Below are 15,435 nucleotides of genomic sequence, written 5' to 3' on the forward strand. Positions count from 1 at the left end.
ATGTCTTGCAGACATGAAATATTGTCTAGGGTTGAACATAGTTGCCTTCAAAGCATTGTGCCCATGTCTACTACCTTTAACTTTGTAACCACAAGTAGCTGCCAGCTGACATAAGTGCTGGGAGAGCAGGATGCTGGGTTGATAGTTAAGCCTGCAAAAGTGCTGAACTCTGTGTTTAGAATAAGGTTATGTAGGGGGTGGGAAAGTATATTTGGGGAAGCATAAAGGGGAACAATGTGTGCTTTTAAATTGATTATGATGTATTTCTTAAAAGTCAAAAAATAGGCGCCATTAATAAAGCTGTTCATGTAACCCTGGTGGGAAAACTTCTGCTTAAGTATAAATAAAGACAGCTTAAGTTATTAGGGGCCACTTGATTGCAACCCATCTGGTGGTCAGAATTTTTCCTTGCACTGACACCTTTTCCCCGTCTAAGGACCTGCACCTGAGTGGATGGAGGCTGGACCCCGGCACTAGATAAAGTAAACGAAGAAAAATTCTTGGGTTGTAGGAACTTGTTTAGTAAAAACACTAGCCAGTTCCCATTTCTGTCATTCATATCAAACTTAAATTAAAAATAACTAAAAGATGGCTGGGCAGTGGTGGCATATACTGGGGAGGCAGAGGCAGGAAGATCTTTGTGAATTGGAGGCTAGCTTGGTCTACAGAGTGAATTCCAAGACAAACCAGGACTGTTTCACAGAGAAACCCTATCTCGAAAAACAAAATAATGATAACAACAACAATAATAAAAGATGAAGTAGACAATAAACTACTAAGAGGAACCAAGCTTGAGTGAAATGTTTTCTTCTGGTCTTGGTACAGAAGCATGAGCTAGGAGGAAAGCACCGTGGAGCAAATTGTTCACCTCTGTGTGCAACCAAGGCATGCGCTCTATATAAGAGAATGGGATTGATTTTCTTGTTAGAAGAAAAGGACTTGTCCTATATAATTATTTTATATACTGCAATGAATATTTGGACATCTTAACAGGTCTTGTGTACAATGATTCTGAGATAGTTGTGTTCACTAAAATGATATATAAATATTTTAAAATGTCTTGGGGTTAGAGACTTAACTGGTTTCCTTTAAAGAAAAATGTATAGGAAAACTGCTAAGCTTTGGAGGAAACAAACAAATATGTTCATTTTGGGGGGTGATTTGTCTTTGAGTGGACCACAATAACAAATTACTGTCAGAAGATAAAGTCGTAGGCATTGTTGTATGATGTAGTGTTAGGCTTTATATAGCTGACCTTGCTGTTGCTTTTTCTGAACCCATTTAAATGACTTTGATTTTATCTGAAGCAAAGTATAATTAGGTCTGGGGATGCAGACCATCTGTGAAGGCCCTGGGTTCACTCCCCTGTACCACAAATAAATTAAGGTGTATTTGAATTAATTCTTTAGTGAGAAATCTAAAATAGCAACTGTGCTTTTGTCGTTTCTTTTTCTCAGTACCAGGGTGGAAATGGCTCGAGTCCAGTAAGAGGCATACCTCCTGCAATCCGTTCTCCACAAAACTCACATTCACATTCCACTCCTTCCTCATCTGTAAGTTTTTACTGTTCAAGATGGGTAGTTCCGTTGTCTTTGTCTTAGAGGGTATATATATTGAATAACTTAAAATGTGTTGTTTTTGTTAACTTTTATGTAGTCACACTGGGGAAATCAATTCAGTGACATGAATTGAATCCTCTTTAATGATCTGATTCTTCTTGTACATTTTATATTTGAAAGTGAGTTTCTTAGCCAGGCATTGTGTTGCATGCCTATAATCCCAGCACTTAAAAGAATTGGAAGCAGGGGCATTAGGGATTCAAGGTTAGGGCTGGAGAGATGGCTCAGTGGTTAAGAGCACTCTGGCTGCTCTTCCATAACACCCAGGTTCATGTCCCTAACACTCACATGATGGCTTACAAACATTCAGGGGACCTGAAACACTTTTTGGTCTCCACAGGTACCAGGCACATATGTGATACACAGACATACATGCAGGCAAACACCCATACACATAAAATAAATAAGTAAACAAATATATTTTAAAAACCAAAAATTCAGCATCATCAGCTATAGAGGAAGTTGGAGACTGTCCTGGACTACTTGAGAAAAAAATGCATTTTTTAGGCTGAAGCTTTCCTGAATTGACTATATGTATCCAGTAGTGTTATTTTGTTAAGGGGGGAAAAATTCTATAGAACCTGTGGGGGCTAAGGAAGTGCTATAGAATCTGTCTCTCTGTATTCAGTTGTTAACTTCTGATTTTTAACTTTACTACAAACACAATAATCATGAATCATTTAGGGGAATTCTTAAGACAAAGTTTGTTCAATTCAGCATAGGAGAAAGATGTTAAAATTAGCTTGTAACGTTTCTAACATTTTAAGACAAAAGCTTTATGTGCACTGTTTTGCATCTTAGATTTTATTTTTCATTTACTTGGAAGTTATTTAACCAGAAAAATAAAGTTGGCTTTCAGTAATTTGAAGGTGAGTTATAAATTGGTAAAAAACTCGCTTTATCTTCGAGCACCCTTTCATTATTTGCCATATCCTTTTCTATTCCTTGTGTATAGACAGACTTAGCTATACATTTTGTTCACTGGTGTGCCATACATTCCCATTTGCAAAGGAAGGCTGTAGACTGGATTTTGAAAGCTGAGATAATATTGATACAGTATTGCCATCCACTGCTTTCAGTTTAAACTGATGATACATAAACTGTAAAACTCATTAGTAGATCTGGATTCAGAGTACTTATGACCATGCATTATTATTTTAGTACTAAAAAAGTCTGTATTCAGACTTTTATGCTTAATTCTGTTTGTTTAAGACAGGGTCTCACTGTAGCCATTCTTAGCCTGGGACTTAAAGAGAGCTACCTGCTTCTGCCTCCCAAAAACTGGGATTGAAGATCTGTGCTACCATGCTCAGTGATTTCTTCTTTTTGTCAGGATAATATATTTAATATTTTTCTTTCCGAATGATTTGGTCATGCTTTGTTTATAAAGCATTAAGATTTTATGGCTCTTGAGTGTAAGCCCCTTTTGGTTAAGGAATAAATATATGGTTGTTCATACTGAGCCTCATATAGGAGGTACCTAAGAATGCTCGTTGGATAAATAAATGATGATTAAAAGTTTTGAAAGGTATTTCAAGATAAAAATTTTCAGAAATGTTAATTATGGCTAAATAGAAACATTTTTTTTTTTTTTTTTCTTAACCTAAGGTAGAAATTTTGCTAATTTTTCCAGGTTCGACCGAATAGCCCTTCTCCTACTGCATTAGCTTTTGGGGACCACCCTGTTATACAACCAAAGCAGTTATCCTTTAAGATCACTCAGGTAAGTAATACCTTTAAAATTTTGTCAGGACTTTTGGGAAACTTCTGACCATGTTTATTTTAACAATTAAAATGTTTATAGTTTGTTCTGGCTAAAGTTGTATAAAGTAAAATTAAACATAAGAGCTAATTTACTAGACTGACATGCTTGCAGAGCAAAAGGAACTGAAGCATCCCTCTTAGAACCTGCTAGCCCTTTGTTATGCACTCAGGCAGTAAAATAGCCAGAACAGTCGCCACATGTCAGTCTTGCTCATTGAATGGTTTTGAACTTAATATCCAAGTATACATATAGAGTGGGTATCTTCATGATGCTGCTGTGTTGATTTTATTAAGTGAATGATAAAATTTAATTTCAATGTCTATATGTTTATACCACTTAGAAAAATCACTTACATCAAAGTACTTGGATTATATTAATGCCATTATTAGTACTATTAACATTCGGTCTCATGAAATTTGAACACAGACCACATGTTTTGGAGGGATTATTTGTTTTTGCTTTGCTTTTTGGTGCTGAGACTGAATTTGGGGCTCTGTGCAAGTAAAAAGCAGATGCTTCATCACTAAACTGCACACCTAGCCCATACTGTCTATCTGTCTGTCTGTCTGTTTATTTTTCATGTGTATCAGTTTCTGGATAATACATTTTCAGACTTGAAATTGAAGAGTCAATCCTTGCCTCCACAGCAGTGCATTTCCATTAGACTTCCTGGGTCATATGCAAACTGTTTTGCATGTAACAAAATTTTACTTGAGCTGTATGTAGTGTTTCATGCTGTTAATCCCAGCACTCTCAAGGCAGAGTGAGACAGATCTCTGTGAGTTCAAGGCCATCCTGATGAAAACATATCTACCATATAAATAATAGGCAGTTTTTACTAGTCAGTTATATATAGTTTAGAAACTGATTTCACAAAAGATCCTCTAGATCTTTATAGCGCAAAGCATTCATGTATGAACTTTAATCACTTGTACACTAGGTTCTCAGAATTGGTACTTTAGACATTGTTCCAGCTTAAAACTGCACCAAGGTGCCTGTTTACATCCACAGACTGTTTGTCCTTGCTGTGTGAAAGTGGAAAAATCTGCCTTCACATTTATGTGTAGTAGTGTATATGATAAGAGATAATAAAGTAGCTTTCTTTCATTTAGACTGATCTTACAATGCTGAAATTGGCAGCATTAGAAAGTAATAAAAATCAGGACCTGGAAAAGAAGGAAGGTCGGATAGATGATTTGCTCAGGGTAAGTAATATGTCATGGAGGGGAAATAATGTGACTTATTTTTAGCAACAGTTAAACTATTGAGAAAATACTAAATATGACAAAGTGTTCTGTATTTTAAAACAATAAGCTTTTTCTAGTACTTAAGTATGTGATTGAAAGTCCACTTTAGGGGCTAGAGAGATGGCTCAGCTGCTAGCCCCTGTAAGCGCCTACACACCTGTATACAGAGACACGAAGTCCTAATTAAAAAAAAAAAAAAAAAATTTTTTTTTTTTTTTTTAATGTTAAAAATGCCCACTTTTGCTGGGTAGTAGCACATGCCTTGAAACCCAGCACTTGGGAGGCCAAGACAGGTGGATCTTTTGTGAGTTCAAGGCAACAACTAGGGTTACACAGAGAAACCCTGTCAATGATGGGTAGGTTTATAAACTATTTTATTTGATCACCTACCCCTCCCCCCCCCAAGTCAGATACCCATTAACTGTGAAATAGTTTGTTGCTCTCTGCCTGACATCTTATACCACTGAGGGTGGAACTGCTACCATAGTCCTCTGAGATTTTTAATGGAAACCTTCTTTTGAAGGATAAATTCAGGGGCCGGTGAAATAGCTCAGTGGATAAGGGCACTTGCTGCTCTTGCACAGTCCTGGGTTGGGTTGCCAGAACCCACATGATGACTCACAGCCTTCTGTAACTTCAATTTGAGGGGATTTGAAGTACTCTTATGGCCTCCTCAGGGACTTCATGCATGTGGTGCACAGACATGCATGTAGGCAAGACATTCATATACAAATAAAATAAAAACTACCAAGTATATAAATAAATAAATCTAAGCTGTTTGGCAAGTGGCTTAGCAGAAAAGAGTGCTTGCTGTGCAAGCCTGGAGACCTAAGTTGGGTCCCCAGAACCTACATAAAGGTTGAAGGACAGAACTGAGTTGTGAATTGTACACACTCAGACACAGACCATTCATGCATACAATAAAATTTAAAAATGCACCCAAACATATACTTAAAATCTGAGTGAAGCATAAAGCAGGATTTTTTGGTCCCTTGCCACTCATTAGGATCACCAGATGGAAGTACTGATTTTGGATTCTACCTTGTGGAGTTCTGATTAAATCGATGTGAATTTTAAAAGATTTAAATCAGCACAGCGGACCAGTGGCATCAAAACTTAATAAAACCAACATCTGTGATGCCATTGTACCTTTGGAACATTGCTCTGTCACATCTCTTACTGCTAACCACTCTTGGGGAATCAGTGATACATGTGTTTATCCTTCCTTTGTATTTCTTTATAGTTGTATTATATATTTGTATATACATATGTGTGTTCCCATCTTTTGAAACTCACCAATTAGACTAGATTAGCTGGTCACTGAGCCCCAGGAATCCTCCTATCTCTCCTCCACAGTACTGGGATTACAAGCCCTTACCATGGATTCTGGGGGTCAAACTCAGTTCCCTGGACTTGCAAGCCCTTTACTGATTGAGTCATCTTTTCAACTACTATGTATATATTCTTTTTTAACAGTTTATTATTTATTAAAATTATCCCACATGGATCCTTTTCTCTGCTTGTTTTATGGACATTGTATGTGTTCATTCACACCCACATTGATAGTGTAACTAGATACATTACTTTTCATTGCTATGGCAAAATACCTTAGTAGATCATCTTAAAGGAAGATTTATTTTGGTTCACAGTTTTCACAAATTGTAATCTGTAGTCTCTTGGCTTTGTTTTTTTTTTTTTTTTTTTTTTTTTTTTTTTTTGGTCTGGGCCCATGGTAAGACAGGAAGTGGGCAAAGCAGGATGTGCTGCTTGCTTCATGGTAGCCAGGAAGCAGAGAAGCCAGCAGAGTCAGATACAATACATACATTTCACAATTCAGCCCTCCTCCCAGGGGTGTCCTTCCTCTGTCAGGACCCACTATTAAAGTCGATTTATTGGTTAACCTTCTGTTGAAGTGAAAAGCTCTCATGATGCAGTGACCTCTCAAGGCCTCATCAACTGTCTTGTCAGCTATCTTTATTTAACACATGAGCCATTGGGGGTGCTTTATAGATTCAAACCCTAACACCGTGGTGTGCTCCCTCCTGCTTCTACACTAAGGCCCTAAGGAGTGTACCATAATTTACATGATTCTTCCGATTTTGACTGGTGTTTGGTTTTTGATTTTTCTAGTACAAAGAATTCTGCTAAGAAAGTCTCAATACATGCCTCTTAGGGTAAATGCAAGGTTTTCCTGTGTTATAAGCATAGGAAATAAGGCAATAGAAAAGAGCACAGAACATGTACATCTTATCCATTATGATACCCAAATTCCCCCCCCCCCAAGTTATTCTGTTAATATAACAGAATGGTTGCTCATTGTCAGTGCCAAGTCTTAGTGTTATATGATTAAAACACTGTTCTTCCTGGTGGTGCTGATGAGCAGGTGTAACATGGTGTCTTGTACTTTTGTTATACATCCCTGTTTACTGTTTGGTATTCAGCATCTTCTTTAAAACATCTTTTAAAATACCTACTAGTTATTTCTCTTGTTTTCTGTGAAATAAGTAGAGACAGAGTCTTATCATGTCTTAGCTAAGGCTGGCCTTGAATTTCTGATCTTTTTAGCCTCTATATCCCAAGTGCTAGGAGTAGAGGTTGTGAATGCCATCACACCCTTGTGTGTGTGTGTGTGTGTGTGTGTGTGTGTGTGTGTGTGTTTGGTGCATGTTGGTGTTGGAGAGCAAACCCAAGACCTTTCTTAAGAAAGTTTTCAGTTTTTCATTTTTTTTTTTTTGTATGCTGTCTTCTTCCACTTTGTGAGATGTGTTTTAATACGTCATGCTGTCTTTTGTACATCATGCTATCTTTTGATGATTATGTTTTTATATTACTAAATATCTTAGGTTTATAGTTTTTACTTTGTGTATACAAAATTATCATCAAAGATACTAAAAGAAGTAATTGTAAGAGCCTAAAGATGTTCTTCAGTGAAAAATGAGGCCATGAATTTGAAAGTGAGCAAGGAAGGATGGAGGAAGGAAAGGGAAGAGAGAAATGTATTTATATTCTCAAAAAAAATTTTTTTAAAGTAAAGAAATTGATCTTTCAGTACAATTTGTTGGTCTTGCTAGAGTTGGTTTGTAGTATAGTGTGAGATAGGGTTTCATTTTAAGTTTTTCCTATATTGGTAACTAGTCTATCCAGTTGAATTAAAATTCATTCTTAAGACTACAGGCGTCACCATTAAATCTTATTTCTATGTGCACTGCCCCTGCTTCTGTCCTGTGTCCCTTTGTTTTGTTTTGTGTAAATCAGTCCTGAGACACTATTAGTGTGTAGTAGTTGTCTGTTGGTACTTTACGTGAGATAAAAATGTACGTTTGGAAAGAACAGATGCATTGGCCATCTAGATATAATGGCCTCACAGTTCTCTGAGACCTTGGCTTCTTCAGCAGTTTGCTTTTTGTCTTCAGTGCATGATTTACATCTTAACGTCACCTCTGGGTCTATAATAACAATAGTCACAGTCACAGTACCTATGTTCTAAACAGACACCAGACAGTAGAAGAGAAGAACAAAAAGCACAATTCTGTATGCACCCTTCTAGAATAGTCTATTGAGTTTACTTGAATTTCTTTGTAAGAGAAGTTGGGAACTGTTTTCATTTAGCTAGTTACATATCAGTCCAGAGTAAAACATTTTATTTCCATTATTATGAAAGAAGGAGATTAGAGTGATTGTAATTACTATGGCTTTACATTAAATCTTGATAAATACTACACATGCCTTTTGTTCATAATCCAGCTCTCTGGGGGCAGGAGGAGGGCAGCAGGATCTTAACTTTAAAACTAGCCGAGCTACACTTATTGTCTCAGACAACTGCACAACTGTATGTATACAGAAAACCCAAGGTGTGCCATTGAACAGATACCATTTTCTTCGTTTTGGCTGTCTGCAACCTTAATGAAATTTTGAGGCCAGTTCAAGTTAAATACTTCTACTGACTGTCAAACCATGTCGAGGCTTTGCTTTAACTGTTTTAACAGTGAAAATCTGTTTTGCTAGATCTCATTTTGCTGCCTTTGATATATAGTTTTTTTGAGCATGTAGCTTTAGGTTGGCAATTATTTTCTCCCAACAATTAGAAGTATTATACTTTAGTCTCTTGGTTTCTGTGTGATTGGTCCAGGCCTGTGGATCATAGTACCTAGGAATAGGAGCAGCAGCATTGCTGGAGAAAGTGAAATTCCCAGACTCTCCTCCTGTCCTGATGATGTTGAAAATTTGGGGGGAGGGGGAAGGTGCATTATCTGAGCAGGCTACCAGAGTAATCTCTTCCTGTAGTGCAGGGTTGTCAGACTCTATGAGTTAGAGAGAGGCCTCCTCTGTGAGCATATAGCTGCCTATTCAAGGAGTTCTGGAAGTAGTTAATTAGGTCAACAAATTACAGTGTTGTCTCTGTTCAGTAGAGAAAATGGTGTGAGAGATCAGGTAATGTGAGAGAAGAAATTCACATTCCCTCTTAAATGTGTTACACACATGATATACCACATTTTATTTTTAGCTGAGGTAGTTTATACCACTTCCATGTAGAAATAAGGGAACAGGGTGGGGGTGCACTTCCTTAGTCCCAGCACTCACTCAGGAGGCAGAGACATGCAGATCTTTTTGAGTTTGAGGCCAGCCTGGTCTACAGAGGAGTTCCAGGAGAGCCAGGACTGTTACACAAAGAAACCTTGTCATGAAAAAAGAAAGAAGTAAGGGAACTGAACTCATTCAAATTATGTAGCCAAAATTATATACCTACATATATATATATATATATGTGTGTGTGTGTGTGTGTGTGTGTGTGTGTGTGTGTGTAAAAATGTCTAGAATGTGTACATAAATTTTCTGTTATTTATCTTATCTATGTAATTTATTCAGACCACTAAAATGATTACTAAGGTTTTCATGTACACTGATTATATACCTTTCATTTTCTACCATGTTGTAGGCCAACTGTGATCTCAGGCGGCAAATAGATGATCAACAAAAACTACTTGAAAAATACAAAGAACGATTAAATAAGTGCATATCAATGAGTAAGAAACTTCTTATTGAAAAGGTGAGTTAGTACTAAATTTTTCTTTCCCTTATGTCTTGCTTTGCTTTGCATGCTTTTAAAATTTGAATGAATAAAATTGATTTTTCCCCCCTCATTTTCAGAGTACACAAGAAAAATTGTCAAGCAGAGAGAAGAGTATGCAAGACCGGTTACGCCTTGGGCACTTTACGACAGTTAGACATGGCGCTTCTTTTACTGAACAGTGGACAGATGGTTTTGCATTTCAGAATCTTGTGAAGTTAGTAATGGTTACAATTTTTAAAGTTTATTTTTAGTTATGTGTATTGTGTGTGAGAGTACAGAGCCTTTGGAGCCAGAAGCATCAGAGCTGAAGTAACAGGCAGTGAATGCTGGGGATTTAACTTTTGTCCTTTGGAAGAGTAATGTGTGCTGCATTTTTAAAAATTAGAGGTTTGGATTTTCATTACTTTAAAGAATTATAAATTTGGAATTTATGTTTTCCTACCAAAAAAGAAAAAGAAAAGATCTCAATATGTTTAGCTTTTGTTGGAGACAGCTGTGCTAGCTATTAGCTTATCACTATGAAAGGCAGAATCTCTGCAAACTTAGTGAGTTTGGGGTTTAATTCTTCGACTAGTTAAAGGTTAATATGTAGTATATATAATCAGAATTGAGATACTGAGTAGCTTGATGATAATATAAAAATAATATTGGGAGAAGATAAAATTTTGACAGTTAAGATGGACAGATATTGTTTACACTTGAGCTAAAATACTAAATGTAAAAGTAGAGAGCAGGAAATGGATTTGAGACGAATACCATAAATTTTAGTATTTTATGAGCAAGAATCTCTGCTACTAAACTCAGCCCTGCTTGCCCTACAATAATGTGCATAGTCTAAAGTATCAGGGGCTGGAGAGATGGTTTAGTGGAAGAGCACTGGATGCTCTTCTAGAGGACCCAGGTTCAATTCTCAGGACACACATGCTGGTTCAGTCACCTGTAATTTCAGTCCCAAGGCATCCAGTGTTTTCTTTTGGCCTCTGCAGGCCCACCAGTGATGCATGTGGTATGCAAACATATATGTGGACAAAACACCCATACACATAAGGGAAAAATAATTTAAGAAATAAAATATTATTATGCCAGTAGTTACATGTTCTCATAAAAAACAAAGTCATTTGCATATCCTTTATCTGGTAGCATTGATTGTGTGTTGTTACATGATGTTCACAGTCACATTGTTAATAACCCAGAGTGGTTAGAAAAAGAGAATTGAATAAATGAAAAGTTAGCCATGTTAATGAATAATCTCTGAACCAGTTGTGATCCACTGAATATCTGTCCCATTAAGTTTTTACTTGCCACTCGGCCATTTTTTTGTACTACAGCCTCTTCTGAAATACAGTTAAGATGTACTTTTTGATTGTTTTTGTTTGGGGATCTGACTGAAAGACTCACAGCTAGTGGACTAGAGCTCCACCACCATGGTGGGGCTACATCCCTTCTCCTCAAGTTTACTCTTGATTACCTAAGAGCACATTAGATTATTCCTAATTCCAAATGGAAACAGAACTAACATACCTTTCTTTGAGAGTTTCACTCTTGTCTTAGCTCTGCTCCCTCACTCAGACCACAGAAAAGGAATATGTGCACACCAATCCTCCAGCCACAAAGTCCGAGCTTTGGAGTGAGTCCCTGTTTGGAGGAGGGGAGGGAATCATTTGGCTTTCTCTAAATCTCAATAGCATGGCCATGTAGAGCTATAACATTTTCTTTCTTGACATGATAGGAGACCTAAAGGAACATGGTTACTATCAAAATAAACTCAATGTGTTGTAGGATGAGCGAGGTTGACCATATGTTCCTCTGTTGGCTGTTGAGATGGCTTATCAGGTAAAGGCACTTGCACCAAACCTGATGACCTGAATTCTAGTCTATTCCTGGGACCCACACAGTGGAAGTAGAATAGACTCTAAGTTATCTTCTGACCTCCAGACAGTGCTAGGTACCAGATCTCATTATAGATGGTTGTGAGCCACCATGTGGTTGCTGGGAATTGAACTCAGGACCTGGAAGAACAGCCAGTACTCTTAACCTCTGAGCCATCTCTCCAGCCATGATTTGCTCTGTAACTTAAATTGCTCTTGAACTTGCAACCTCCCCACCCTAACACACACAATGTACCATGAAATTCTTTGTGGCCACAAACTTGTCTAGAGGTTTAAGGGACATCTTACTGAAAGACTGGGAAGTGAGACCTGTAGGTTGTTTTGCTTCACTAGAGTGGACTGCAAGGGGCTAGAGAGATGTCTGTGTTGTTAAGAGCCCTTGCTGCTCTTCAGAGCACCTAAGGGCTAGAGTTTGGTTTCTAGCATGCAGGTGATAGCTCACAACCTTTCGCAACTCTAGTTCCAGGGGAGATGTTACCCTCATCTGACCTCTGTAGACACCAGGCACAATTGTGTTGCATGTGCACATATGTGTGCATATAGCAACACTCAGTTGGTTGTGTTGATGTACACCTTTAATCCCAGCACTCGGGAGGCAGAGGCAGGTCAGAGAAGGCCACATGGTGAGGTCCTGTCTAAAAATCAATGAATACACCACTTATACACATAAAATAACTCAGTAAATATTTAAAGATTTTAAAAAAGAGTGGGACCATAAGAATACAGGTTTAAATTATGTGATTGTTTCTTATGATCTAATTTTTTAATTTGAAAGTAATGGGAGATTAATATGGCTTTGTTCCTTTTTACATAGGCAACAAGAATGGGTGAATCAACAAAGGGAAGATATTGAACGGCAAAGGAAACTTCTAGCCAAACGCAAACCTCCCACAGCTAATAATTCTCAGGCACCTGCTACCAATTCTGAACCAAAACAAAGAAAAAACAAGGCAGTCAATGGAGCAGAAAATGATCCCTTTGTTAGGCCAAATTTACCACAACTGTAAGCCTCTGTTTTAAATTTTTCTCTTTGTTAGCAGTGAGCAGTTATTCATAGTTAATACTGTAAAAAATAGTTACAGCCAGAAAAATTGTTAATTGAAAAATTTTATCTGACATAAAGCTCAAAGTGAATTTTAAGTAGAGAGTGGGGTCTACTCTTCTTGTGTATCTGAATCAGTTGGCTATACCAATCTAATGTTCAAATTAATGTGCCTTTAAAGTATGTTGCAGTTATTTTCCAGACCTAAGAATCCAGCTCACAGGTAGTTACAGATGGTTGTTTCACTTCTGTCATGTTTTCTAAATTTTCTGTGTTAATTTTGCAATTCAAAGGACAGTGATGCTTTAAAAAGTTACATGTTTATAGAAAGTTTAGGGAGTTATACAAAAATGTGGGTGAAGATGGAGATAGCCTTTGATGTCTTATGTAGATACATTCATGTTATTACATTACAAACAAATAGAAATTCTATTCTGTCTCTCCATACATGTAATGGCCATGTCTTGTGTTTTCTGCACTAATTATATCCCATTTTCTTACATGCCATTCATTCTTTAATCTTCAGCTTCTCTTCTCACATCTGCTCCATTTTTGTCAAGTCCAATTATTCCTAATTTTCTGCTACAATTAGTCCAGTGACTTGTTTAAAAAAAAAAAAAAAAAAAAAAAAGTAAGGAACCATATACTTAGCAATAGAGCAGCTATCTTAAAGTTTTGGCTTTTAACTATGCTGTATAGACTCCTGCTCCTTTAACTCTACTGTATAAACACCTAGTCCTTCAACTCTGCTCTATAGATACCTGGTCCTTTAACTCTGTAACAATATTTTATAGTTCTTCACATGAAAGTCTTTAACCTACTGGTTTAGATTTATTCCTAGAGCTTTTCATTGGCTCCTGTTGAATGCTCTTGAAATGGCTGTTTGTTTCCAGTATGTAGAAACAATGATTTCTGTGTTGTCTCACACCTTAGAGCATTGCAGAATTTATTACTGGATTTTTATCCTTTTGCTTTTCTTTGGCATTTTTTTTTTTAAGCATTTAAAATTGTATCTGTAAAGATACTTTTAGTTCTTCTTGAATAGTTAGGGTACATTTTGTTTCTTTTTCCTGCTCTTCCTTACTTGCAGTATAGTTCTGAAGAGTAAGTAGTAGTAGTAGTGAAAGTGGGCGACCTGTCCTGTCCCTGATCTTAGGGAAGAATGTTTCTTTGAGTTCCTACTTGATTTTTAGAGACAGACTAGTCTCATTTCCTCAGTATTACATGCTGTCATCTTTTAAATGCTAGCTTTATTTATTATATTTTAGATTAGTGCCTGGCTCCTGATGAAATAGTCAGTAAACCTTTGCTGGATTGTAATAATCAGAGGAGTTATGCTGTGCCCCTCTCAACAATATAGCTATTGGTGTGTAGCTTTGAGGCTTCTGCTTCGTTCTCCTGCTTACACAATGTCTTTAAAACATTGGATGATAAGTTTCTTTTAAAAATAAATATTTGCTAGTTTTTGTTATTTCTGTTACCTAACTCTAATAATGTTACTCTATTGTTAAGTGCTTTTTAATTCCAGCATTTGAGAAGCAGAGGCAAGTGGAACTCTGAATCTGAGGCCAGCCTGGCTTGTCAGGCTGTACAGTGAGACCTGGGCCAAAACAAATATTCTCACTCACTATGGAAGGTTATCAAGAGTTAGTCTTACCAGGTTTAAATTGTTTACTCTCAAAGTAAAATTGAACATAAAGTTTCTAAATAGATAAACTGGTGTTTATAGGTAATCGGAGCTATTTACCAATTATCTATTATTAATACCTTAATAACGGGTACAATTTATGAGAAGAAATGAGCTATGTGTTTCCATTTATGTATGCATACAAGACTTGGTAAGTGACATGACAAATTGACTTGCTTAAGAAGGTAATTTTTTTTAAATCATGTTAAAAGTACGTACTAAAAATACCTGGTGATTTAAGGCTGTTGATGTTAACATTGTCTGCTTAGCTCTGTTATTCTGAATGTGATCCTGATTAACCAGTCTCTTTGATTTAAATACATACATTTCCTTATCTTTTTAGGGAGGGAGGGAGGGTGTGTGTGTGTGTGCCTACCACATGTATGTAGCTGCTGACAGAGGTCAGAATATCAGACTACCCCAGTGCTGGAGCTACAGGCAGTTGTGAGCTGCCTACCATGATGTTTGGAATCAAAGTCAGGTCCTCTGGAAGTGCAGTAAATGCTCCCAATCACTGAGCTGTCTCTCCAGTGCAATCAATTTCTTTTTTGTTTTTTTGAGACTGGTTTTCTCTGTAGCTTTGGAGCCTGTCCTGGAACTCAATCTGTAGTCCAGGCTGCCCTTGAACTCACAGATATCCTCCTGCCTCTGCCTCCCAAGTGCACCAGCTACACCATAGATTTCTTTAAAGACATTTTCCATTAATGCAAATGGATAGCAGAAAATATAAAACGATACTGTGTGCTTGACTATTATTTTTGCAATGTTGGGGCTTATGTTGTAGTTATAAGACATGACCCTGGGATAGGAACCCTGAAATTGTCATATTTGGACACCACAAACTCTTTATATGCAAAATCCCCTGGAGATAGTTTTTACAACTTTTGTCATTTTTAACGGCTGTAATCATAAAATGTTAAGAAAGTTAGAAGCCTGTAAACTTAAGACAATAATATCCATCCCTTTAGGTTGAAGAAACTCTATGGATCTGTGTGTGTAGGTGCTGTGAAATTTTTTATGATAGATCTTGCATCAAAAGCCAAGCTTTAACTTTGATTTGCAAGTATCAGATTTTAGCTATATTTTATAATTCAGGTTAAAAAAAAATCAGTGTA

At 37.0% G+C, this 15,435-nt stretch overlaps 1 protein-coding gene across 3 annotated transcripts in view; it reads left to right on the top strand.

Annotated features, from left to right (window-relative positions):
* Tlk1 (tousled like kinase 1) overlaps positions 1 to 15,435 on the top strand; it is a 103,822-nt gene that overhangs the window by 66,981 nt on the left and 21,406 nt on the right. For 2 of the 3 annotated variants that reach the window (XM_051184507.1, XM_051184509.1), the window contains exons 6-11: positions 1,458 to 1,553; positions 3,253 to 3,342; positions 4,497 to 4,589; positions 9,568 to 9,678; positions 9,780 to 9,916; positions 12,406 to 12,594. In XM_051184507.1, coding sequence (XP_051040464.1) covers positions 1,458 to 1,553; positions 3,253 to 3,342; positions 4,497 to 4,589; positions 9,568 to 9,678; positions 9,780 to 9,916; positions 12,406 to 12,594 — 716 coding nt within the window. The remainder of the gene's footprint in view (positions 1 to 1,457; positions 1,554 to 3,252; positions 3,343 to 4,496; positions 4,590 to 9,567; positions 9,679 to 9,779; positions 9,917 to 12,405; positions 12,595 to 15,435) is intronic. The other variant, XM_051184508.1, reaches the window with a different exon arrangement.

Source organism: Phodopus roborovskii, unplaced genomic scaffold (genome assembly GCF_943737965.1).
Source record: "Phodopus roborovskii unplaced genomic scaffold, PHOROB, whole genome shotgun sequence".
NCBI lineage: Eukaryota > Metazoa > Chordata > Mammalia > Rodentia > Cricetidae > Phodopus > Phodopus roborovskii.